The sequence below is a fragment of the Nesoenas mayeri genome (assembly GCF_963082525.1).
Source record: "Nesoenas mayeri genome assembly, chromosome: Z".
Classification (NCBI taxonomy): domain Eukaryota; kingdom Metazoa; phylum Chordata; class Aves; order Columbiformes; family Columbidae; genus Nesoenas; species Nesoenas mayeri.
The window spans coordinates 68148147-68173950 of record NC_137542.1 but is presented as its reverse complement, the minus strand read 5'-3'; the positions used below and the strand labels follow the sequence as shown (position 1 = coordinate 68173950).

Here is a 25804-nt window from a genome sequence, read left to right as displayed (position 1 = left end):
AAAAAACCAATTACATGTTAAAGGACTTCTTGCGTCACCCCTCTGTGCAGATGAAGTCTGGAAAATATAACCAACCTGCTGTCATCCTTGCTGTCCTCTCCTGAGGAAAGGAGTTCAGGCCTGGAGCTAAGTATGGTGGCCCATTAAACCCTTATTTCTTCCAAACTTTAATGGCAGCATGGTGGTGCAGACCCCATGGCAGAGATGCAGGCATGCTTGAACAAGGACAAGTGAACTGATGAAGGGACTGCATCACCTGAAACCTGTTCTGGAGGATCACACGGGGCTGTTGCCCAAGGCCTGGTCTGGGAGATGGTTGGTTGGCTTGGGAACAGACAACGGTTATTTCTTGGACTTTCTCTGTGATGTAGCAAATCTGTCTTGTGTTGTCCTGCTGGCTGGTGGTTTTGGTGACTTTGTGCCTCCGGACCTTCTCTCTGCTCAGCTGTACGAGGCGAGAGGGGTGGATGGTGGTGCTGTGCACAGAGAGCAAAGCCCCAGCGTCAGGCACTGATCTGGAGTCTCTTGTGCACTGTGCTTCTAAACCTTCACGGGACTCTTCCCCAGACACCTGTCTTGGTGTGCCATAATTTTTTGAGTTTTCATAGATTGGTCTTATTGTTATATGCCTGTGGAAACCTGATCGAGGCCAGGCAGCTTTATAAGCTTCAAGCATGGGAAGCTGAGTCCTTTTTCTGCTCTCTACTGATTGTTGGCATCACAAAAAGGTTACTTACTGTAAGTCATTTTTTTAATCAGCAAGTCCGTCACCAGATTGTTCAAAGACTACTGTGCAAACAATTCTTTCAGAGTTTTGCTTGTTTGTTTGTTTTTTCATTGATTTAAAATATGTTTTAAGGATATATCAAAACAGTTCCCTACAGTCAGGTAGTGATGGAAAGGCTAGGCATGAAGAAGCTCCGGGTCAAATTTAACTTAAACTTTCAGTTCACAACATAGCTTCTGCTTAGCAAATATAGAAGTTTCCAAGGAATGAAAATTATGTATGTAGGAACATGTAGATATCTAAATTTCTAGGGAGAAACTCTTTAGAGACATCTTCCTTTCTGGAGGGCTTGTAAAAACCTCAGAACATGTTTTCTGGAAATGTCCAGGGACTTCAGGCTTTCAGTACCTGTGAGGATTCACATTCAATCATCACACAGTCTTCTGTTGCAACAACCATAGTCCTTTGCAAATGAAGTCACTGTGGAGTGTTATGGTTGCAGTTATACACTGGAGATCTACAAACTGTTATTCTGGAAATCTTTAACTGTTTTTTCCTGTAGGGCCAGGAGTACCAGACACTAATTGAGATGATGCCAAGTAGCTTGTCAGCTTTGGGTGAGGAAAGAACTTGACTACTGAGTAAACAATTACACACATTTTAAAAATTGTATAATTCCTGTTCACTTTTCCAGTTTCGTGAGTTATATTCTTCATCATGAGGCTTCTGTGAAGGCAAGCAGGTGATGTTCTCCAAAAGATCATTTGGCCTTTGTGAAAGGCACAATTCGTGTGGCTCCTCTTTGAGAGTCTGAGGACCCATAAATTACTAGAAAGCTGAGACTGGGAGTTCCGACACTGCCAAAATCACAATGCCATTTCTTGGATTAATAAAGTCTTCCTTTTTAATGAAATACATAATTTTATGTCCTGGTTCAAACATCCCTTAACCGTGAACTCCTGATATGAACTCAAACTTGCAGTACGTGACTTGAATTTGGCATGCGACATATATGTGGGCTGGTGGGGAGGCGAAAATGGATGCGAAACAGTAATTTTATTTCAGCCTTTCCTACCTGGTGTAACTTACTGCATGTGCAAAATTTTATTAGATTTTGACATATCAAATTAAGTGTCATCTGTGTATGCTCTGTTTTAGTAGGAGATTTTTTGAGATTAACTGCTTAAAAACTCTAAGACCAGAATGGATTGTTGTAATCATCTAATATGAACCCCTGTAGGACATAGTATTTTTTTAGTCTAACAACCTGGAGTCTCCTAGAAACAGATTCTGAATTAAAGATTCTGAAAAGATTCTGAATTAAAATTGATGAAGGATTTTCTGCAGCTCTTGTAAGCTGTATATTGAGTATCATTGTATGTGACAAATGTATGCTTTTTAGACTGAATTGTTTTTCCAATGTCAGCATCACCACAGCAGAAGTTGGTGTGCCTTTCCTTAGATTGCTTAGGCTATTATGAAATTAGTACTTCTTGCCCTTACAATACTTAAGGATTGGAAAAAATGGGATTTGGTAATGTCTGTTTCTTGAGTAGAGGTATGTGGCTGTTGTATTATGACTAATCTGGCTACAGTAAGAAGTGTTTACATATTTTTCCATGGTTAAAAAGCGATCAAGACATGGCATGACCTATCGGGTTGCGGTGTTAAATCAGCGTTTTGTTACACTTTGGCTAGGTGGGAGGAATGTGGTTTAACAGAGCTCTGCCAACAAACTAATTTCTATTGTGAACTTGAGTTTGAAGTTACCGTTCCATATATATCTGGTGCTTTGGTCAAAAATCCAGAAATGTGTTCAGGCTTCACTGGAGCAGAGCAGCATGTGAGAGAAGTCGGAATATGTGTGCGTTAACCCTGGACACTTTTGCTGGGAGCCTGTGTTGTGGTTTTTTTTCCTCATAGAGCATCAGGAAAGAGTTGGTTTTGGAGATGAAATAGACATTATGTGATCCTGAAATGGCAAGTGGTACAGTTACATGAAGTAAACAGTGAAAAGCGTTTTAGTTTAGTAGTTTTGAGTTTTTTTTTCCAAGAGGGTGCAGAGGCATCAGTGTTACAAAGCAAAGTAGGGAGCTTGTGCCTGAAGTGCTGGGAAAGGTGGCTAGTGGTGTAGGACTTGGGTCTAGCCCTCATAGACTTAGCAGGAGCCGTGAGGAGTGGGGGTTATCTGGGGAACAGAGATGTTGGAGGAGATGCCCTGCTCTGGAAAGAGAGGAATAAAGGTGGCTGGGAAAATTCCACTGTGCGTTAGTGATGCAAAATTGTAGAGCAGCATTAGTGTGGATAAAAGGGAACCAGCTGGGTTGAAATTGCTTTGGGAAGAGCTGATAAGAGATTTTGCTGTGATAGCACAAGAGACCTACCGCACGTAGTCCAGGATTTAAATGTGGGTAGAAATCTTGTGATCTGGTTAGAGAGAGGTGTTTCTGGGTATTGTCACTGTGACAGACTAACTTGCCACACTAGAAAATGAATGTTGTTAGTAATGGCTGGGTACAGAGAGCTGTGTTATCTGGAAGTTAATGACTGAAGCCATAAAATTGATGAGCTTAAGTGTGGCTGTGGCCCCAGGAAGCACAGAAGATGCTTCAGGGTCACTAGACATAGGAGTGAACTTGGTTTGAGTGATCACAGCCTAACCTAGGTTAAGTTAAACAGATAAACATTCAGACCAGCAACTGTCAGTCCTCTAGAGAAACTGGAGGAGCTTTTTTGTGAAATGAGGCACTTGGATACGGAGGAGGGCTTGGAATTCAGTGAAGCTACCGGGGTAAATATTAGCATCTCAAATAACTAGAAAAGGCTCCACCTAGGAAATCACCCCAGAGCTGATGATTCACCTAATCATTGCGTCAGGACATGGTGAGCAAACACAGAAGCTCTGAGAGGTGTGGGCAAAAAAATCAGTTTGTAAAGGAAAGTCTATCATGAGGTTCAGGAAGTGCAGGGCTAAGGCAGGGGCTTCCACATCAGCAAACAAGGTGAAATCTTGCAAAGGGTGTTAGAATGGGTAACAGAAGGTACTTTGCTCACATGAAAATGAGAAACAACCTACCTCATGAAGGAAGGAGTTGTACTACAGTTGTGCACAGGGCCAGAAAGTTGAGCAAAGATGATCTGGGCATGATCCTTGAACTGTAGGAATTGTTTCTTACAAGGGTGACATAGGAAATGGTACACAGATACACGGCTTGGGATCAGAAGTCTAACACCTTGAATTTGAGCCTCGTAATGAGTAGGCCAGAGTGCTAAGACATGCAACACTTTAAATCTGAAATCCGTTGGCAGAAGTTGTGAGTGCTGCTGTAAGCAAGCAGTGACATTACCTACCTGGAGAACAAGAAAGGTGGATTTTTTGGGTTGACAGGAAGATAAGGAGATGGATGATATATGTGGGTAAGTATGGGTCCTGACTTCAGAAGCAGTCAAGACTGTGATAATATGCAAGGTTTAAAATAAGCATTAAAGAGAGAATAATGAAAGCTTTATAGATGAATGGAAGCAGTGTGGAAGGTCATGTGGCATGGCTTTGCGAGAGGAGGATTGTGCTGGGCTAACCTCCTGTTTCTAGATGAAAGCATGCATATATTTGGACTCCTGCAATGTCACCATAGCAGACATTTCTTTTTGAGGAAAATTGGAATTGTCAAGAGAAATATAATGTGTATGAGGAACTGGCTGTAGCAGAAGCTAGTAACATCACAAAGACTCATGGGAGAAGCAGATAGATGTCTTACACTTGTGGTGTGGAAAGAAAGGTAAGAATGTGTGTGTCGAAGTTGCTAAGACAAGTCCTAATAGCATAGTCAATTTGTAAGTAGATAAATAAAACGTATGAAGGATTCGATGACCCTGAGGACAGCCATAATGAAAATTGATATATAGAAGAGCTCTGCACTTAAAAGCGAAAGACAAGAATTACTGAAAGAGGCAAAGCTTGGTGAAAATAGAGGTGTTGGGGAGCCCTTGTAACTCAGCACTGTGGTGTCAACCAGTTCAGAATAATTGTGGGGAGAGAAGTTGATACCAGTATGTGCTGGGGAAAGTGTTGCTGGCAGAGGAGGAAGGACAAAGGCACGGGTAATTTGTCCTTGTGGCCTGCACTGACTGATGGTGTTCAGGGAGGATGAACTTAGGTAGGGCTAAGTGGAGAAGGTGGAAGAAAACCTAACTGTCTCTCTCTTCCTTTCAGTCTCTATGGTGAGAAGAGTAGGGCACTGTGGCTTCTTCTGCCTGATAAACAGGAACTGATGGGATCTGTAAGTCCTGTCCATTAAAAAACATCAGGAAATTAAACACGGAGTGAGGTAAAACATTAAGGTGGAGGATGGTGTTGACATAAGATACAGAAGGTATAACAGTGCCATTAATTAAAGTGTAGGCTGGAAGTCACGAGAGACTTTGAATGGCTTAAGTGATACAGGTGCTTGGCGAACTAACAGTAGAGTTGGTGACCTCGAAGGTCTTTCTGGTCTTATGATCCTCACAGCACTAACTTCGTTATGATGTGAATTACTGCTCTGACAACTGCTTGCTATTGAGAAGTTGTATACTAAGGTAAAATTTTGATGTAGCACCTTAGTTATAAATTTCAATAATTAAAAAAACGCCAAACTACATGTGAGGGAACTTGCTCATACTCAGTTGCTACCTAAGGCTGTTTATTTTAGTTAATGATTTTAATTCTAATGGCATTTAGCCTGATGGAATTTCACTTTTAATTTTTATGGAGGCCCAGCTGCAAGCAAACAGCATAGGTTTCAGGAGAATGGTCTTGGGCATAATCCTTGTCATTAGTAACACCTGGCTGTGGTTCAGTTCTTTGTGTACATGCTGTGTGAAAACAAAAGTATTGTCAAGTGGTTGCTGATGTGTTTGAGAGACACAGCTCCTTCCGATACTGTAAAGCTGCTGTGGGAGCAGCCACTCAGCTGCTTCTCCCAGAGGGAGTTAAAATAATGTACTTGCTTGGGTATCAGTCTCTGGGCTGAATTTTATGAAACACATTCTGTCTCTACAAGTGTAAAAAACAAATATCCCCAAACCATCCTTTTCAGCTTCCTTCTGGGGGAATATCGTGACTGATGTCCCGAGACCTAAATCAGAAAAAAAAAACAACAAAAAATTGATGCCAATCTAGCTGTCCTGTTTTTGTGATTTGTACATGTCCTCCAGGGATCAGTGTTGCCTGAGCATTTTGTAAAGTCAGGCTATTGAAGAATTTGTGTGCAGTGTTGTTAGATCTCCCCTTCCTGCCTGGGAGTCTCAGTTACAGTTCTGAACAATTCTACTCTTTCTTAATGCTCACAGGCAGCTTATTTCTGTCTCCTAGTTATTAATATTTTCTCTGGTTTTTGAACCCAATGTAGTAAATATATAAGTAACACAATATTAATATTTTTATTAAAACTATTTTTCAAACTAGACCAATTCTTCCTCATTGTTTGGTGCAGGAAGACACAGCTGCTGTTTTTCCTGGGATCTTCCCATTTGCTGTAGTATGGTGGGAAGTTTTGGCTTAAATTATTTTTATTAAAAAAAGGGTTTCTGAATCCCCCGAGACTGCTGTTGATTTATTTTTGAATTTCTCATTTGGTGCATATGCAAGACTTCTGAAGTTGAACAATGATGCGTGTCAGTTTTTAGCTCGGTGCCTTTCAGGGCAAGCTTGTGCTCAGTCCTGCTTGACAAGTAGTTCTGTTCCAGTTGGCTGATCGCTTGCAATCCTGTAACTTAAAGTGAAACTACCAGAAAACATACCAAGGCTGTGATTAGGCAGTGATCACTTCTGGTGTGGTTAGTCAGCAGCTCTTGTTCCAGAGTGCATCTTGTTTAAACTAAATCTGAACAAGGAATGCAGAAACCTGAGTCATTCGGGGAGTATACAGGTGACTTCAGTGCTTTTGTTGGCTGAGGAGAGCAGCACAGGGCAGCCAAAAAGAAAAGCACACAAGTTATTTATTCTATCTGTAATTCCTCCTCTTTCTTCTTTGTTTGGTACCAGAGTTGTTGTGTCTTCTAGCTGCTGTTACCTCACTGTGACCAGACTGTGTGATTTGACCTAACAACTCTGGCAAAATTCTAATAATTTAAGTGACTTTTACCTGTACATACAGTGTCTGACCAGCAGCTGCATGTGCTTTGTGTCTTGGAAGAAATTATTCTGTAAAGACATCTATCTTATTTTCAAAATAAAAATAAAAAGGCCACAACTTGTCCGGGCTTCTGAATTAGTTCTAAGTTTTTGGGCATATATGTGTGTGTGTGGTGTGGGTTTTTTAATTTTTTTTTTCCACTGAGGCTTTTGTTATAAGCTAGTTGAACTATTGGTTTGTCAGCAAAGTCGGTTTACCAACTCAGACTGGCTCCTAGCAGGCTTATCAGTCTGTCTCTTTTCCTGCCTTCTGGTGCAAGGATATGGCTTTCGTTATGCATATTTCCTTAGTCTTTGACAGCTGGAGGCATATGTAAGTTGATGTCTGTTTTGTGTAAAATTAAGTAGTGTGGGGTTTTTTTTTTCCCTTATTCAATTAAGGCATTTCTACTCATTTAAAAATAACATATTTCTAAACCTTGGAGAACTTGAAAGAAGGGTAATTTATGTCACTGAAAACTAGAAGCATGCTTTATTCTCTGTCCAGTAATATTTATATTCTATATCTAAAAATTCTGAAAGTTTTCTGTTTGTTTGGTTGGTTTGGGGTTTTTTTTTGCTAGTGGGGCACAGATTCAGCAGTAGGAATGATGCCTCTTATCATAAAACAGTGAAAAGTTCAGGAAAAATCTGCAACCTGCAGGGAAGTCCTTAAAGCAAAGTGACCGAAGCACAATCTAACACAACAACTCTCTCTCTTCTGAGAGAGTCACGAACACAGTAACTCACTGCAGTGTGTTTCATCCAAGCTGCTTTTTTACCAATAAAATAAAATAAAGGCTGCAACAGGATATTGGAGACAAGAGGCCACTTGGATTACTGTTCAGTTCACCTCTTGGTTGGGGAACCAGGTCACCTGACAGAGTTGTCTATGTTGCCAGCGTCAGGAGGATTAACCTCTCATAATCTCTGTGATTTGAATAAGAGATTTTGTTCCTGTCCTCATTGCTCAGTTCAAACCAGGTGCTGAGCAGAAATTTCAGTGTATCTTCAGCAAAATGTCTGTGTTGGTCAGCCAAAAAGGGAAGAAATAGATCCTAGAGGATTTCTCCTAGTTGTACTTTTTTAGCAGCTGGTTATAGTGTTTGGATGTAAGTGTATATAGGTGGAGCTGTTCTATAGAATCAAGGAAGCTGGCTGCATCCTCAGTTTCCCTTTTGTTTAGAAGGTGTCCTGTTACACAAATAGTATAAAATCAAGACAACCAAGCCATCAGGCCCGGTCAGCATGGGTTTATGAAAGGCAGGCAGGTGGTGAGTAAATGAGGATGCTGGATGTTGTGTACTTAGACTTCAGCAAAGTTATTGACACTGTTTCCCACAGCGTTCTTGTGGAGAAACTGGCAGCCCATGGCCTGGATGGGTGTTCTCTGTGATGGATAAAGAACTGGCTGGAGAGTCAGCCCCAAAGAGTTCTGGTGAACAGAGCCAAATCCGGTTGGTGGCTGGTCACGAGTGGTGTTCCTCAGGGATTGGTATTGGGGCCAGTTGTGCTTATCTCTTTATCAGTTATCTGGATGAGGAGATCAAGTGCACCCTCAGTAAGTTTGCAGATGACACCAAACTGGGTGGGAGTGTTGATCTGATGGAGAGTAGGAAGGCCATACAGAGGGATCTGGTCCATCTGCATCGTTGGGCTGAGGCCAGTTTTATGAGGTTCGACAAGGCCAAGTGCCAGGTCCTGTCCTTGGGTCACAACAACCCCAGGCAGTGCTACAGGCTCGGGGAAGAGTGGCTGGAAAGTGCCTGGGGAAAAGGGTCTGGGGGTGTTGATGACAGCGGCTGAACATGAGCCAGCAGTGTGCCCAGGTGGCCAAAAATGGCCAACAGCATCCTGGCTTGTGTCAGGAATAGTGTGGCCAGCAGGGCCAGGGCAGCAATTGTCCCTGAGCACTGGTGAGGCTGCATCACAAATCCTGTGTTCAGTTTTGGGCCCCTCACTACAAGAAAGACATTGAGGTGCCGGAGAGAGTTCAGAGAAGGGCAACAAAGCTGGTGAGGGGTCTGGAGCACAAGTCTGATGAGGAGCAGCTGAGGGAACTGAGGCTGTTTATCCTGGAGTAAAGGAGGCTGAGGGGAGACCTTATCACTGTCTGCAACTACCTGAAAGGAGGTTGTAGCATGGAGGGTGTTGGTCTCTTCTCCCAAGTAACAAGTGATGGGATGAGAGGAAATGGCCTCAAGTTTGCCAGGGGATGTTATCCTAATATTCTAACTGGATATTATGAAAAAATTCTTCACAGAAAGGGTTGTCAGGCACTGAAACAGGCTAAAAGATATGTAGATGAGGTTCTTAGGGACATGGTTTAGTGCTAGAGTTAGGTTAGGTTATGGCTGGCCTTGATGATCCTGAGGGTCTCTTCCAACTGAAAAGATTCTGTTATTCTATTCTATGATTTCTTTTAGCAGAGGTTTGATGGACAGAGGGGTAGAGCTCTCCCGCCCTGTTCTTGTCTGCAGCCAGGCAGTGCTCTGTGGGGCTGGAGGCACCACAAAGCTGCTGTTGTTCTGAACCACCTTTGTCCAGTGACTCACACAAGTGAAGATGCTGCTCAGAGCGGGTTGCAGCTGAGTCTCCTTTCCAGTCTGCAACTACCTGAAAGAAGGTTGTAGCATGGAGGATGTTGGTCTCTTCTCCCAAGTAACAAGTGATAGGATGAGAGGAAATGGCCTCAAGTAGCACTGGGGAAGGTTTAGATTGGATATTAAAAATTTCTTCATGGAAAGAGTTGTCAGGCACTGGAACAGACTGCCCAGGGAAGTGGTGGAGTCACCATCCCTGGAGGTGTTTAAAAGACATGTAGATGAAGTTCTTAGGGACATGGCTTAGTGCCAGAGTTAGGTTAATGGTTGGACTCAGTGATCTTGAGGGTCTCTTCCAACTGGAATGATTCTGTGATGCTGATGGGGGAAGAGGCAGTAACAAGACATACCTCTGTGTGATGGTGAGAAAAGTCTCTGTGGGAAATCTTTTGCAAATATGGTACTGTGACTTTGTTGCAGTTCCGGGTGGAGAAATTGGCCAGGAGAACTGACACTTCAGAGTCTTTCTGTGGTGAAGAAAAGCATCTGAAGATAGCTTGAGTGCTCTACTAGCTGCATCTCAGAGCCTGGGCCTTTGGGTTTGAGTAGCAAATACATGTTGAGGTGACGGCTAGAAGCGAAGTTCAATTTTGAGTAGATGGTATCATGTGTGTGGGAAGGTAATGAAGAGGCAAAGCACAATTCTGGATAAGCCTCTGAGTATGGTGGCTCTCACCTTGCTAGAATTAACTTGTCAGTTTGCATTGAAATCATGATTATTATTGTCAGATAAGTAGAAAAGGTGAGTAATGAGGCAAAGGGCTCTCTGGAGAGCTGCACACAGACTTGGTGTGTTGTTGAGGCTCCTTGTCTTCCAGCACAGGCTGTGGGACTCTTGGTAGCTGGAGCTAATACTTTCTGCCCAGCCTTTAAGGATGATAACTAGATGTATTGCCAGAGAGATGATTTTTGTCTGGGCACTGGGAAGCTGTCATTCCAGCAAGTTGCAAGACAGGCACAAGATGGCTTATGATTCTTGGCTTGTTCTAGTTACCTTAAAGGTGACGTGAGCTTAATGGGTTGATATACTCTGTGTTGGCTGTGGAAGATTCTGAGACTGCTTGCCTGCCAGCTGAACAGGGACCATGCTGGCAGGAGAAAGGGGGATAGACAGCCCTGTATCCTGGAAGGGTGTCCTGGCATTGGGAATTCCAGCATTACGAGTTCCTCTCCTCAAACCTCCTCCTTTCTGCTGTGCAGCATTTAGATATGCGGGCTGGCTGGAAGCAGAAGCTTCTGCACTTTTTCCAAGTAAATATATTTTTCCATGAAAATATTTTATGGGCTGTTGGCACTGGATTCACTGGCAGTGCTAATATGTTTCAAGAGGTTGTAAAGTTCAAGGCTTGCATGTTCTTACTTTCTTTACTGCTTTCCAGCATCTGTTTCCAGCTTTTTTTGGCTGTATGGTTCATGAATGTGCTTCTCCCCACGCCAGACAGAAGAAACAATATTGTCAAGCTTATTTCAGCTGCTGCTTATCTGAAATCAATTGAATTCTTCCTACTGCCTTTCAGAAAGCTTTTTCTGGGATCAGCTGAAAGAAAACTTCATGCAGCTTCCTTACTGCAAAGCAGAAGTGTCACTAAGTGCTAATATTTAATGTAATAATGATTTGAGATGTGGTTTCCAAAATAACTTGTCAATGTTTTAAACATTTTATTGGTAAGATCTCCTGAGGGTTTTTGGATAAAATGATCTGCATATTTTAAAATGCTGTAATCTTTTTGCAGTACCTCGTGGTCATGGTATATTTATTGTATTTTGCCCATGTAGATCCTGTTCTGTGCTAGCTTTTTAGTAAAATCACTGTATCCACTTACAGGTTTGGAGATGAGGATAATTACGGGTTTTAGGACCTGCTGTTTTGTGAGTCTCCTCCCTCCCTTCCTCTCTGTGGACCTGTCCTGTCCTAGTTGCTCTACTTCAGATTTTGTTTTCAAACCAACATGACCTTGCTGCCTGATACAATTTGCCAGAGAAATGGTGGTGTAAGGATCCTGGAAGAGTAATCTGATATCTGTCTTCAGGAAGGAACCAGCTGTAGACCTCTGTAGTTCTGCATTTTGTATTCTGTTGCAGTTGCTTTCTGCAAGTTGCAAACATGGGACAGAAAAAATGGGACTCAAACTGCATTCTCCTAGTAAAGGGCTTTGATTTTAGTTTGTGTTTCTTTGACATACAGGTTCATTTTTTCTGTCCAAAACTCTGTTGACAGCTGCAGGCCCCATAGCACATCTTCTGCAGTGCTGTTTGTATTTTTTAAAACTTGCTGTAGTGTTCTCTTCACCTCTGTATTTCTGTTGCTGAAGTAGTTCAAGGGATGTTTCAAGTAGGTGAGTTCTTGAGCTAAGTAATAAACAAGAATACATATGAACCTCTTCAGTTCGGGAGGTTGAAAACCTATGTGATGCTAAGTCAGTGTGTCAAATCAAATCTGGTAAAAGATTAACCTGTAAACAAGACTCAGGTGCCTCCCAGCTGTCTGAATCTATTTTATCATGGAAAGTGTTTAGAAGCCTGCTTATATTACCAGCCTACCACATTAAACCATCATAGAAAGTAAATTGAATTGTCACCCCTTCTGTCCCATGGAATACCTTTTAGAGAAGTAGAGTCTTTTAAGACAAGGCTTCTTTTGCTGACAAGGACTGAGTTTTATTTTTAAAAAACAAACAACCTTTGCCAAAGGGTCTCCAAATTGATCCTCTGCTCCAGGCATGCTGTGAGAACATGTTTTTGATTAGAGTGTTTGCAGCTGCCAGAAAGGGTTTCCTAACAAGTTGTAGAATTTCTTCTGTGCAGGTTATCTAATAATTTTGTTAAGGATGGAAGAAGCAGAACAGCGAAGCTCTGATGTGGACTGAGCTATGCTGTATGCACTTACTAAGTTTTATGCAGAAGCTGAGCTGAAGAGTGAAAGTATCTGCAGGAGGTGTGAAATTATCTCGTTCACTGAGGTGATCAGACTGGATGATTGAACAAGATAGTCAGACATATCTTTAATTTGATAACTGGTTCAGCACAATATTTTAACTCTGGATTTGCTCAGTTTTGTGTTGATTTTCCGTTACGTTGTCCTGCTAGCTCTCCCAGGTTTGTATGATTGAACCGCTGGGGACTATTACAGATATCCTGATAAAGAGCTTTAATATATAAAATACATAGGCTTGTTTGGGGTAGATTTCAGTACCTTGCTCACCAAAGTTCGGCCCATACAGGTGCTGGGATGCTGCACCTGGAGCTGTGAAAATTCTGGGAAGAACCAAATGTCAGGATGAGGCTTAATAAGCAGGAGCAGGCAGCAGCTGCCATGTCCCCTTCGGCCTGCAAACGTCTGCTGGGCCCAGGGAATGGGGTGTCTGGGCTGTGGGGCAAACAAGGACGGTGCTGTCCCCTGGCAAGTTGTGACACTGGTGTGCGAGACCTGGATCTGAACTGACCAGAGAATTTACAGATGAAGAGGGGAGCCTCTAGTGAGGTTTGGCAGTGTAGAGGGTTGTGTTACTTTGTCGTGCTTTCTTGGATTTCCTATGTTAAATGGTGCTGAAATTATGTGGGGTTAGTGTTGAGCGTGTCTCCTCTTAGCACAGTAATCTGGAAAACCCTTCCAAGCAGTTACATGTGTCCCAGCCGCTATCAGTCACTGTCCAGTGGGCAGAAAGGATGGTCTGGCTGTTAGAAAGCTGTTTGTTGGAAATTATAAATTATAAATTGAATAAACTTAGTAGCTTTGTGTGTCTCTGGACAGGGTAATGAATTTGCAGATCATCTGAGCAGGAAAATGCTAATTCATGTCAATTAGGAGGGATTCTAATTCATTCTGAAGACATCTGGCAAAATGGAAGTGGTTTGGGTAGATTGACTTGCTACCACAGGCAACAGAATAGAATCTCTTTTATTTCCCCCCCACTCCTTCCTGAGAAAAATCCAAGAGTAGTTTCTTTTTCGATGTAGTTGATTGCTGAAGTGAGCATACCTTCTTTTTGTTTCAAATGGTTCCCAAGGCCATAAGAAGGGAGAGTCAAGTTATCCTATGAGCATTTAAAGCGGTCAAATTGAAGAAAGCTCTTTGTTACGTGAACAGGAACTGCAATGTAGAACTTCTTTGTTTTTTTTTATTTTCATTTTGATTAATATTAAAAATTAATAGACTCACACTGTGTCCATTCTGTTTATTCTGGAATACTTACTAAAGTCGATCAGTTGCATTGGTGTATAGTGGTTAGCATAGCTGCCTTCCAAACTGTTCTATGATCTCTTTATTCAGTTGACATAGCTTTAGTGATACTGACGGCTTTCTTTGGAGGCTATATGGATTCCTCCACAGTTTTCCAAGTCAAACAGGTGATGGATTTTTTTAAGGACTCTTTCAGGTATTACATCAGAAAAGCTCAACTCCTGGATGCAAGCCCATTTCTTTGAGTGTTGATGGAAATCTGTGCTATGTTCCTTGTCTCTGCCAGGTACTGAGGAAAGTCGCATTTCTCAGTGGCTCCTGCTTCTAGTGGCAGAGCAGTTCTCAGCTCAGCCCAGCCCTCTGTTCACATCAAGTGTGAACTGTCAATGCAGTCTAAGGTTTTTATGTCTGTTGGTACACGAAGGTACCCACTGTGTTTCTGTTGCGTCACTCTTGAAAGGAATACAGTGGTGCATAAAGTGCTGTCTTCCCTGCTCAAGTAGAACAGTGTTTACCTATAAGCCAGTGGTTTGTTTTCACTGGCAGAAAGACAAAGCATATAGAAATAAATCTGACTGAAGTCACTTGTGTCTCGATAGCCCCTGAGGCTGAAGGAATCTCTCATCTGCAGCAACCAGCCCAGCTCCACAGGGCTGTGCTGCGAGGAGACGGAGCATGAGCGGACGCTGCTCTGGGCTTTGCAGCTGCAGCAGTGGCTGCCGAGTGCTGGCAGGTCCCTGGGGCCTCTTGTGCAATTATTCTTCCCTGGGCTAGTTCAGGAAAATTTGTTCTTTCTGAATGTGATTTAGCTCTGAGTTTGAGAATGCGGTGGAGTCTTTATTTTTAAACCTTTCTCAGGCTGGGAATACCAAGGTGGTCATGACGTGTCAAATGTTTGTAACAGGCTTGGAAAAACCATTAAACTGCTGTTATGAAGGGATGAGAAGAGTTTCACGGCACAGTCAGTACTGCTGTTCTGTGGCTTGTGCAGTTGCACTTAGTAGCATCCTGGGCTTTTATATGGACCATGTGAAACAAAATACTAACTGAGTTAGAACTGGGGTGAGGTCAGTGCATGGCCTCTGCTTCCTTCAGCCTGGAGCACCTTTTGAGTTCAGGTGGTGGAAAACACAAGGGTTCCTCGACCTTAGGAGGGAGGTGAGGATGTGCAGGTGCTATGCATGTAAAATGTTTTGATTTCCAGGGGAGGCAAATGTACCCATGTGCCAGGGTGGGATCCCCAGGAACAGAACAGTCCTTGTTAGATGGTCATGGACCGCTTGCCCACCTCTCACGGGTTTTATGAATGGCTTTCAAGAGGTTAGTAGGAGGTGTTGAGTTCCTGGCTCTGTAATGAGTACATGTGCTATAGCTGCTGGTGCAGGGTTCAGACAGCAAAATTACTACCAAAGGCTCAGTTAGAGAAAATGCAACAGATCTCAAGGGCTATAATACTGCCTAGCCAGTGCTTTCCTTCCAGAAGGGATTCCCTCTTTTCCATGTGTGTGTTGCAGGGTGCACAGGCCACGTATTTGGTGTGTTGACTTAGTCTTGGGTAGTATGAGCATTGTGTGGTAGTCTCTCATTTTTGTTGCTTAATCAACCTTTGCACTTAGTGCTGTGAATCACACTGTGCACTGAAGTCTGAGCACCTGGAAGATGTGAGAAAAGCACAGAGTGAAGTGGAAATATGTATTGATTCTGCCGTTCAGCTGGGGACAGTTGATGTAAAAGTTAGAGTGCTCTCCAAAACACATTAACATTGCATTCGTGTTTCACAGGGAGGAGGAAGCTGCTTGTGAGGTTGCCGATCGTGAAAATGCATTTTGAATGCTCTGCTTTCAGTCTTGCATTTCTTTTTAAGAGCGCTAATTAAACTGCATCCCTTTCATTCTTCTAATTTTTCCCACAGCCCCTCCACGGCATTTTATTGGCCTTTGTGTAAGGATGTAGGTTTTGTTGTAGCGTGGTGAGTGACCAGCTCGTAAGTCACGTGCTGGATTTAGCTGGGATGTAATCTTTTGGCCATCTGCTCAGGAACTCACTGTGTCCGCATCTCTCTGATTTGCAAGCGAATGTTGAAGGTGGTCTCGAATCTGCAGATATTCAGAACATCCAGGTTCCCTTTACCTAGATATGATCATGTTCCTGCTTAGGGCATTTGAGCAATGTGTTCTCTCAACCTCATAATAATTCAGCATGGTCAGTTTTATTTCTCTGGCTGGTGTATGGGGCACCTAGTCAGGAAAAAAAAATCCTTCAGACGGATTGAAAGAATAAATGGATAACACTTTTTTTTTTTTTTTTGGTAGAGCTGAGTTTAAGAATACTCATATATGTTCTGCTGATGTTTTTCCACCTTTCCACAATGATTCTGGACTTACTTTTTGCAGTCGCTGGCTTATATTTTGCTTTCCTAGTCATTAGGAGTCTGACTCTCCAGCCTTTTGTAACTGGCAGCTGTAGAGCCTCTGGAATTCTCTGGTGAGATATTTCCAAAGAAAAAACTCTGGATGAATTGAATGTTTACATCACTTTTCCTTGCATTTATACCTGATGTCTAATTTGCACCCACTTACTTCAGTTCAGCCTGCCTGCTCTCTAATAGCTCCTTGAACTGAGGGGCAATAGCTGTGTGCCTGATAAGCCAAAGTCTTTTTTAGTGATTAAATGAATCTTGCTTGCACAGTGGGAGCAGGTGCATCTCTGTGCATCTGTATCATGCAGTGCTCATACATGGCAGTGCAAAGCTCTACATCTTGCTTTCCTTTCTGATTTTTCTATTGTTTTCATTCCCTGTCTGTCACCCTCACTGTAGAATGTTGCTGTGGAGTAGAAGGATTACAGCTCAGCACAGTCTAGTGTTTACCTCTAGATGACTGGACTTTCTATGCTACTCAGCTTGCTGAGAGAAGCCATTTGAAAGCAAGTGGAATTTATGATTTCTGGGTGGTTTAAAAATCCGGCTTCCCCAGAGCCTACAGTTGTCTGCGGGATAAATGGGAACAAATCTCTCTGTGCCACTCTGTGGCAATACAGAAGCAACTGTATCTGCAAAACCTGGTGTTGCTGAGAGCTCTAGAGGACGGTTTCCATTTGTGGTACAGATTGTATTCTGCAAAATGTACCGTTCCACATGGCTTCATTTCAGCATGCCATCCTCCTGCCCTCGAGTAGCAAACAGTTTTCAGGCTTTGTTGCAACACAGTGTGTTAATGTGTCAGGCTTCCTCACCACTTGGTTACTCATTTGTGTCTTTCCTTGGGCACTTGGCATACAGGAGCTCTAAGCAGACGGAACGAGCAGGTGTGGGCACAAAAGTTTCCCCGGGAAGCTAACCTTGTTGTCCCTTACCATGGTCGGTCAGCAGCGGCATGGTGCATGTCGTTCTCTGTGTCACAGCCGGGCCGTGAAGTCCCGCGCCTGACGAACTGGCTCTTGGCAGTGTCTGATGGCTCGCTCGATTTTTCGAGCTCCTAGACGCTCAGCTTTTTGTATGGGCAACCCGCTGGTTTCGCAGCCAGTCCTGGTCCTGAGATGTTATGGGAGCTGTGCTTTTGCAATGATTTTTACACACTCCTAGCAAGTGCTTTGCAGTGAGCTAACAGAATAAAACCACGTTTGAGTCACCTTTCATGTTAACTTCTTGGATGCGCTGTGTAAACTTGCAGATAGAGCGGAAGAGTTACTGGTGAGATGAATCCCAGCTTTGCAATCCAGCCCTTGTTTACAAGCCCTGCTTCCACAGCTGAAAGTGTAATTTGTTTCATGTGGGTTGTCTAGGGGCATGGGGTTTGTTCCTGGTAGGTACTTAAGATACAAGACTTCAGTTTTGTTATGTGGGTCTGTAGCAGGCTTGTGGTCTTCATTTAGCCTGGCTGCTGCCCCAGAATATCCCCACTGCTGTGAGCCCTGGGACAACTCTTGCTGAAGCCCCACACGAGCCCTTTTTCCAGCCAAGGCAGTGCAGGGTTTGCTGCTTTTCATCAAATGAACATCTGAATATTTACAGGTTGAGACCACAATGTACAGACAGCATCTGTCTCTTAGTTTGCATATCACTTGCTGCAGAGGCAGCGTCTCTGTGTCTAGGAGCCATTGGCCCACTCTGGCTGCTATTTTTTTTTGTCAAAAATAATACCAAATTTCCACACTGAGGCCGCCTCTGCTTTCCTGCTAACAGCAATGGTGCTTGTTATGAACAGAGCGAGAGACCCGTTAAAGCTTTCTGTGCATCCCCTCCCCTCTTTCTGCTTTTTTCCTTCCCTCAAGCACATGCCCTTGTTTCTTTGTCTCCTGCCTCTTGCAAAGGGCGGGGAGAGGGGAGGATCAGAGAGAAGCTGGTGTCTGCCCACTCCAGGGCAGTATTTCATTAAATGCCTGCTTTTGCGTGGTATCCAAAGGCACTGAGAAGGTGGGTAAGATTGCCTTGGCTGTTTCTCAGTGGTTAAACAGGCTGATCGATTTGGAGATTAGAAAGGAATCTGCATCTTCAGTCACTCCTTCCCCCACCCCCGTTGTGTGTTTTGCTTGCACTATGAGGTTTAGCATCAGGAATGCTTCAGACCCTGAACCTGGGAGAAAATGAACCTGGTTATTTTGGACCTAAAGGCTCATGGGCCTTGGCAGTCCAGGTAAAAGCCACAGGTCTTCTGACTTCTGAGATGCCTCTGGCTCATACTATACCCAGTATAGCATTTCCATCATATGAACACCTGCCTAGACTGTAAATGCTTTCAAAGGAGAATTTCTCAAATAGCAAGGGAGTTATCCAGCATCATACTCCATTGCATCTCTCTGTATGTAAATGTGTAAGGGCTGTTGCTTTATTTTAACTTACTCTTTAAATGTTCTAGGACATTTCTCTTGGGAGTTAAACTCTATGACACTTCCTTAAGTGTTGGGTGCTCTGTTTTCTGGAGGAAACTTCACTGTGCCAATTTCAAAATCTTCATTCTCACAGGTGTATCTTGCTTCCTATGTTGTTAAATATGTTTTTTTTCTTAGTGTTAGTTTTCCACTGGGAAAACTAGCTGAAGCCTGGAAATGTCTTCTCTTAGTGCTTACACTTAGCAACACCAGTGAGGATATGAGCTTGCAAAAGAGAAGTATAAACAAGATCTCCCCTAGGTAGACATAGACCTTCTCTAACTGGTAAGATAAAAGCCAGTGCTGTTTTTGATAAATAATGTCCCGAAATTAAATTAACAGAGGAGAACTTGGAAAAGTGACATTTGAGTTTAGACTGCTGCTTGTTTGGCATAGCAGGTTAATTTGATTTACAGATGTCATACTGCAGAGCTGCTATCCACGCTTGATTATTTTCCAGTTGTGGTTGAAAGTCTGCTCTGCACTGTTGGGGAGAAATTCTTCATTTTTAAATACATGTTTATTCTAGAGTGTCTGTAACTTAAGTGAGATGCCATGAAGCGACATCTTGCTCAGCATCAGTGACTTCTGGTTGCAAAGGACTGGTTTTGAAATTGCTTTGCATTAGCTATGTCACATTGTTTTCCAAATATTAATCCTAGGATTATTTTTTTTTTTTAATGTACGTTGATTTAGAAAAGTGAGAGGGACTACAGAAGCAGTTTTGCCTCCGTATCTGTTAAACTGCAGGTGTTGAAGTGCAGGTTTCCAGCCAACAGGCCTCTACTGCAGATGCTGTCCAAGTAATGCAATGCTCTGTGACATTCTGACTCCAACTGTAGCAGGACAAAATCACTAACATGTTGGTTTTTTTTTTCTCTTTACAGTAAAAAAAGCTAAACTCCAAGGACCACCAGGTAAGCCATGCTCTACTGCATAGCAGTGGTGACACTTGCCCTCTTACTCCTGCTCATGCTGCTCTCTCTGGTTTCTATCTGCCTCCTCTCTGCTCCTCCGTGTTCTCCTTAGCAGGGACAAATGCTGTCCTGAGAGTCCAGGCAGCCTGAGTTTCTAGGAAGCTTGAGGATGTGAGCTGGTGTCACAGTGCTGGGAATCCTCTACCTGCTCACCTGGACAGGTGATGGGTGAGGACAGATGTTCCTTTACTGTCACCAGTTCCTACCCCACCCTGCCCTTTCCTCTCATTTCTCCTCTGTCGCTGTTAAAAACAGGAACTGAAAATGTCCCCTGAGCAGAACTGGTGTTTGCCCGTCTGGATTTAGTGCCCCCTCGATCCTGATTGAGATTGCTGGATGGTATCGCAGAAGTGATTCATTCTCTTTTGTGGCAGTCTATAATGGCTGTGCTTGGGATTGAAATCCCATCTGCCAGGTTTTGTGTCTGCATAATGAAATAAAACCGGCTGGTGACACCCAGAATTTACAGTCAAGGCAACTATTCCACTGTGGTTCAGTAGCTAGCAAGGAATCCCTTAGCAGGTAAATATGTTTATTGAATAAAATTTGATGTACAGTTTACAAAAGAATAAGCAGTTTGCCTCTGGAATAGCACATCTTCAAGTATTTAGATCCAAAGCAATTGCACAACTGTATTCAGGGCTTATTTGTTCAGCTTTATTCTCTTGACATAGCTGTCCTCAGGTTATAGCTGAAAGCTTCCCAGGTCTCCTTGTCCATACGCTATGTCAGGTCAAGATCTGCATGTGTACCAACCTTGAATTTCCAGTGAAGGAAAACTGACTACCCAGACTGGAAGGGAGATAGTGTGTACTTTATCCTTTCTCTAATCAAGAAGCCTACTCACATCTGCAAAATATTTGTCCTGTAGTCTTGGTTTAACTAAACTGAAGCATATGGTTTCTCTGACAAACCCAGTGTCCCTGGAGGATGCAAGTGGTGTAGCTAGACATGGGTGAATCAGACTTCCAGTGACTCCAACTTCTTCCTGAGTTTCTGAATCATGTAGATTCAGAATCAATTCCCTTTCCTCCCTCTCTGTTAGGACATCTTAAGCTAGATGCTAGGATGTGCTCTAGTAGCCCATGGCAATGATGCATGTGAATTTTGGCAGTATTAGAATGGGCTGTGATCTAACTTATGCTGGGAATAGGTGCAGCAGAACTTTGAGTGTTAAAATTGGTACGCTGCTTTCTAGCTACTTAGCATGTATCTTATTGTAGGCTTGGTGGAATTTATAGACAGGTCTGAGGTGGTCTTTAAAAGGGAGTTTGTTCGTTCTCAGATGGGGATGTTAAAACTTCGTATGTGTCTGCTTGGCTGCTTTTGGTATTATTAGCAAAGGGCTATGTGCAACTAGAAAAAAACAAGGCAGTCTAGTCATCTTCTTCAGATTAAAAAGAAAAGGCAAAATGTCTAAACAAAGCCTGTCTTGTCAAAATGTGAATGTAATGTGGTTCTTCTAGGTCAGCAGGTTTAAGCAATACAAGTCAGTTTTAGCATCATCAGCATAATTCACTGTATTTTCCTCCTGCCCCTGACGAGTCTATAAAGTTCTCTGTGGACTCATGAGTGGAAAATTGGGTTGGAACTACGAGAGCAGTTGGGTCAGAAGGGAAGAGATGATATGATCAATCCAACTGCTTCTCGCTTTTATGTTTCGCAAGTTTGTTTTTAGCTCTTCATGGTCTACATGATGGTCCCTATCCGTTGGACTGTCACTGTCTTCCTTTCATCTACATCCCTGGAGGTGTTTAAAAGGTGTTTAGATTATGTTCTTAGGGAGGTGGTTTAGTGCTAGAGTTACGTTAGGTTATGTTTGGACTTGATGATCCCGAGGGTCTCTTCCAATAGAAATGATTTTATGATTGTATGATTTCAGTAAGCAGCACCTTGCATACAAGGTGTCTGTATTCTTCAGGATTTTACACTCTTTCTTTGTCCCTGACTTACTGCAAGTGTTTAGTTGCATGTTTTTTTGGTGCACGAATTTCTAAAAACCTGCAATTTTAAAATTTGATGGCAGGGGAAAAACATCTTGAACCCAGCAATGTATTCCCCTATGGGCTTCTCGTTTTGGGTCACCCTGGATTGCAGTGTAAGGACTGAAGACCCATAAACGTTGTGCTTATGTGATGAACGGGTATATTGAAGAAGATAACATTTTGCCTCTTGTTCCCCAGATAAATTCAATACGTATGTGACTCTGAAAGTGCAAAATGTGAAGAGCACGACGGTAGCTGTGCGAGGTGACCAACCCTGCTGGGAACAGGACTTCATGTTGTAAGTATAGTGTTGCACAGTGACGAGGTGCTTGTGCTTGAGTCCTTTCCCGGTACTGATGCTTATGTAGAGCTGCTGTTGTGTTGTGTAAACTGCACTGCTTATGTATCTGAAATGCACAAGCCTGGTGACAACCTAAATCATTTGCTTTTCTGTTGTACACACTGACCTGTGCTGAAGGAGGCATGTGTTGGAAAATTGTCCCTGGCCACATACTGACTGAAGTAGCCTGTGTCCTTTAATAGCGCCAGGTTGCCTTGAATTCTTGTTCTTAGCCCCGTGTGTCAGGGTGCAGCAATGGCTGGCTGATCCTGTGGGGATGGGGAGCCAGGAGCAGAGTGTGGTAGGATTGCTGGTAGCGCAGCGTCCTCACCAGCCCAGTCACACAGAATCACAGAACGTCAGGGATTGGAAAGGACCTCGAAAGCTCATCCAGTCCAATGCCCCTGCTGGAGCAGGAACACCCAGATGAGGTTACACAGGAAGGTGTTCAGGTGGGTTTGAATGTCTCCAGAGAAGGAGACTCCACAGCCTCCCTGGGCAGCCTGTTCCAGTGTCTGTCACCCTCACTGGGAAGAAGTTTCTTCTCAAATTTAAGTGGAACCTCCTGTGTTCCAGTTTGCACCCATTACCCCTTGTCCAATCATTGGCTGTCACTGAGAAGAGCCTGGCTTCATCCTTATAACACTCACCCTTTACATATTTATAAACATTAATCAGGTCACCCCTCAGTCTCCTCTTCTCCAGGCTAAAGAGCCCCAGCTCCCTCAGTCTTTCCTCATAAGGGAGATGCTCTACTCCATCATCTTCGTTGCCCTGCGCTGGACTCTCTCCAGCAGTTCCCTGTCCTTATGGAACTGAGGGCCCAGAACTGGACACAATATTCCAGATGTGGTCTCACCAGGGCAGAGTAGAGGGGGAGGAGAACCTCTCTTGACCTTCTAGCCACTCCCCTTCTAATCCACCCTTGGTACCATTGGCCTTCCTGACCATAAGAGCACAGTGCTGGCTCATGATCATCCTGCTGTCCACCAGGACCCCTAGGTCCCATTCCCCTACACTGCTCTCTAATAGGCCATTCCCCAACTTATATATAGTCGCACAGTACTGGTGTCTGGTAAAGATAATCAGCGTCAGACATAGCCCAGCAATTGCTGATCAGGTCCATAGTGATGAAGCAAGTCTGAGGTTGAGCTGGGAAGTTGGTCTGTGGGTTGTGTCTGGGTTGATGTGGTCTGTGGCAAGGCTTCAGCATGGCTGCAGCAAAACTGGAGATGAGCACACCTAGAACAGAGCTTAAGCAAGAACTGAAGACCAGTAGCTGAGCTTAAATGGAGCTCCTGTGCCATAGGAAGAGGGTGTGGGTGAAGGCCACTGGTGTTAGGGGGTCAGGGCAATTAAAGGCTGTTGTTAGTGCACTCAGGGTCTCAACACTGTGGTCCTTGTTAGCTTGGTGTGGGAGCTGCTCTCATGTGTTGTTTTCTGCCATTGGCCTGGTGCCCACAAATGTGTTTTCCAGATCCCCTACTGCAGCTTGAGGGGCTGCCAGTCCCTGCCATGAGCAGCAGAACCAGTTCCAGCTCTCCCAGGGTTTCTGGTGCAGTTGGCACCTCTGATTTGCTCTGGTCCTCATAGTCCTGACACACAGCCAGGGATTTCCCAGTATCTTTTAGAATGGTGGGGTTTTTTTGCCGGTGGATGAGTGGTTCATTGATACATTGCATCTGCTTCTGTTTTTATAGCTTTGCAAGACAAAATGGACTAAATGTACTAAATCCTGGACTCCAAATACTTTTTTTCTGAGCTTGGTATAGACACTGCTATTTGGGGAAGATTATGTTTCATTCATCTTGTGGACTCAAAGCTAGTGCTGCTGGTTTTGAGTGAGACTGAGGTGTTTACATAGTTTACATAGCAGAAGACCCACATGAGATTTTTTGAGTATGTTTCCCAATCCAGCAGCAGGTGGTTCTCCTCTGCTGAAAGTGGGAACCTTTTGCCTCTGGCTGAGGAGTTCACCTGGGTCAGTGCAGTGTTGCCATCATTCCTGTGCTCCCAACTCCCTTTTTGTTTGTGTGACACACTGCTTTTGCAGCAGCACATGTGCTGCTGTGCGGAGTGTGGAGCCCCTCTCTTGTTATCTGGTGAAACATGATGAAACACACATCTGGTGTGCTCCTGAATGCCACCATCTATCACTGATGTAAACCATGCAAGACCGGGGTTAGGTCGTGGCAGGGAATGGTACCTGTCTGCCAAATCACATGCCTGTGCTGTACTCAGACTACTAACTAGTTCTTCAGGTGATTTGTGTTCAACCTGTGGACAAGAATGAGCTTTAAACATGGCCAGCTACGGAGGAGGCTACTCACCAGTGATTTAAGGACGGCACTTGTGTGGGGTGACGGCTCTCACGATTGCTTCTCCTTCCCCTCACACAGCTCCTGGAACTACTCTGCAATATCAGCTGGGAGCCTAGCTAGCCTGCCGTAAGGTCACTGTGCTGCTCTGTAATTAGTTGCTAGGCGATATGAAAGCAGAATATTAGCTGAACTACCTCACCATTATTGTCTCTGCTTTAGCCAGGCAACAGCACAGTTGTTCTGATGTTTCTTTACAACAAAAATGTTACACATGGCAGGAAACGTGTTTTGCATGATCCTGCATACATTAAGCTGTCCCAGGAGGATTAGCACTGATATTCCACTATTACTATTCACTGACTTGCTCTTTTTCTTTCTGGAGTTGGCAAAGGCTTTTGAACACAGTAGTTTGTCTCTGAGGAAAGGATGCTTTTACTGTCTTTTTGTTTACATTTTTATGGAGTATAATAGAAGAATAGACCACAACCAAGAAAACGTTTTCTATCTGTGTTTGTTGTTTTTGTGTCCAAACTCCTTGTGAGATATAACACTTCAGAATTTGGCACTGTGGGGATTTTTGAGATTTGCTTATTTGCCAAACCAATAAAGTACTTTAATGTTGTCTTTGTGGACATCTTCTAATTTTGCAGCTGCTTTAAAAGGACGTATTTGCAACAAGCACCACTTGAGTGAAAGTGCGAACTGATGTCTAGAGCATGATGACTGAATTGCTCTTGAAGTTATTTAGAAACGTCTTTCATTTACATTCTGTGTGGGTGTGTGTGTGTGTGTGTGGAAAGGGAGGGACACTGAATTCCAGTCTCAGCTCTTTTGTTCTTCAAAGCTATTCTGCATCTAACCAGAAGGTGGAGAAAGGGAGACACAAAGACAGTCAAAGCCACTGTACTGAAAATCTTTTTATTATTCTTATCTGGTGACCTGTCCGATGGAGTTCTGTACAGAAGCCTGTTGGGTGTCTTATGATCAATATCCTGCTCTGTCAATGTATGTTGAAGCAAGGAATGTGGTTTTACAGTGTGCCTGAAAATATGCTATTGCTTCCTCCCTTCCCTTTCTGGCCTCACACTAATTCAGCCTGCAAAAAATAAGTAATTTCTGTTGTTATTGCAAGTTTGTGCAATCAGATAAATAGCATCTTGCAAGAGGCAAGCAGTGGAAGGGCCGTGCACTGATGGTGCTGGTGGATAGTTGTCAGCTTGTCTGTATTGAATAGCCATATCCAAACAAAGAGCCAGAGACTCAAGTGCAAGATGCGAGCAGTAAACTCATAATAAGCCTGTGTAACAGCTTTATTTTGTACTATGTAGACTGAGTCACCTGATACTGGACACTCCTGACTTCAACTCCTGTGTTCTTAAGCAACAACAGAAGTATTTAGGTTTGAAATATATATTAATGTGCTTTGCTGTAGCTGTAGGGTTTGTCTGGAACCTTGTGGATACAATATGCTCTTTTAAATTTGTAAGAAGTCTCTGGAGCAAAGCTCATATAGGTGCCATGATGGCAGTCTATAGAAATTAGGAACTAATCTGCTTTTGAATTCCCTTGAGAAACTTAACGTGGATTGCATTTGGACAGTGGGCAGCAGCACCGTGTGTCCACAATGCCTGCTTTTGGGGATTATCAG

At 43.4% G+C, this 25804-nt stretch overlaps 1 protein-coding gene across 1 annotated transcript in view; it reads left to right on the top strand.

Moving 5' to 3' along the window:
* Nucleotides 1-25804, top strand: part of LOC308052116 (protein unc-13 homolog B-like) — a gene marked incomplete at its 5' end in the record, with an annotated part of 218768 nt that overhangs the window by 8665 nt on the left and 184299 nt on the right. Inside the window, 2 exons of the mRNA XM_080362904.1 lie at nt 19421-19450; nt 21694-21793. Coding sequence (XP_080219030.1) covers nt 19421-19450; nt 21694-21793 — 130 coding nt within the window. The remainder of the gene's footprint in view (nt 1-19420; nt 19451-21693; nt 21794-25804) is intronic.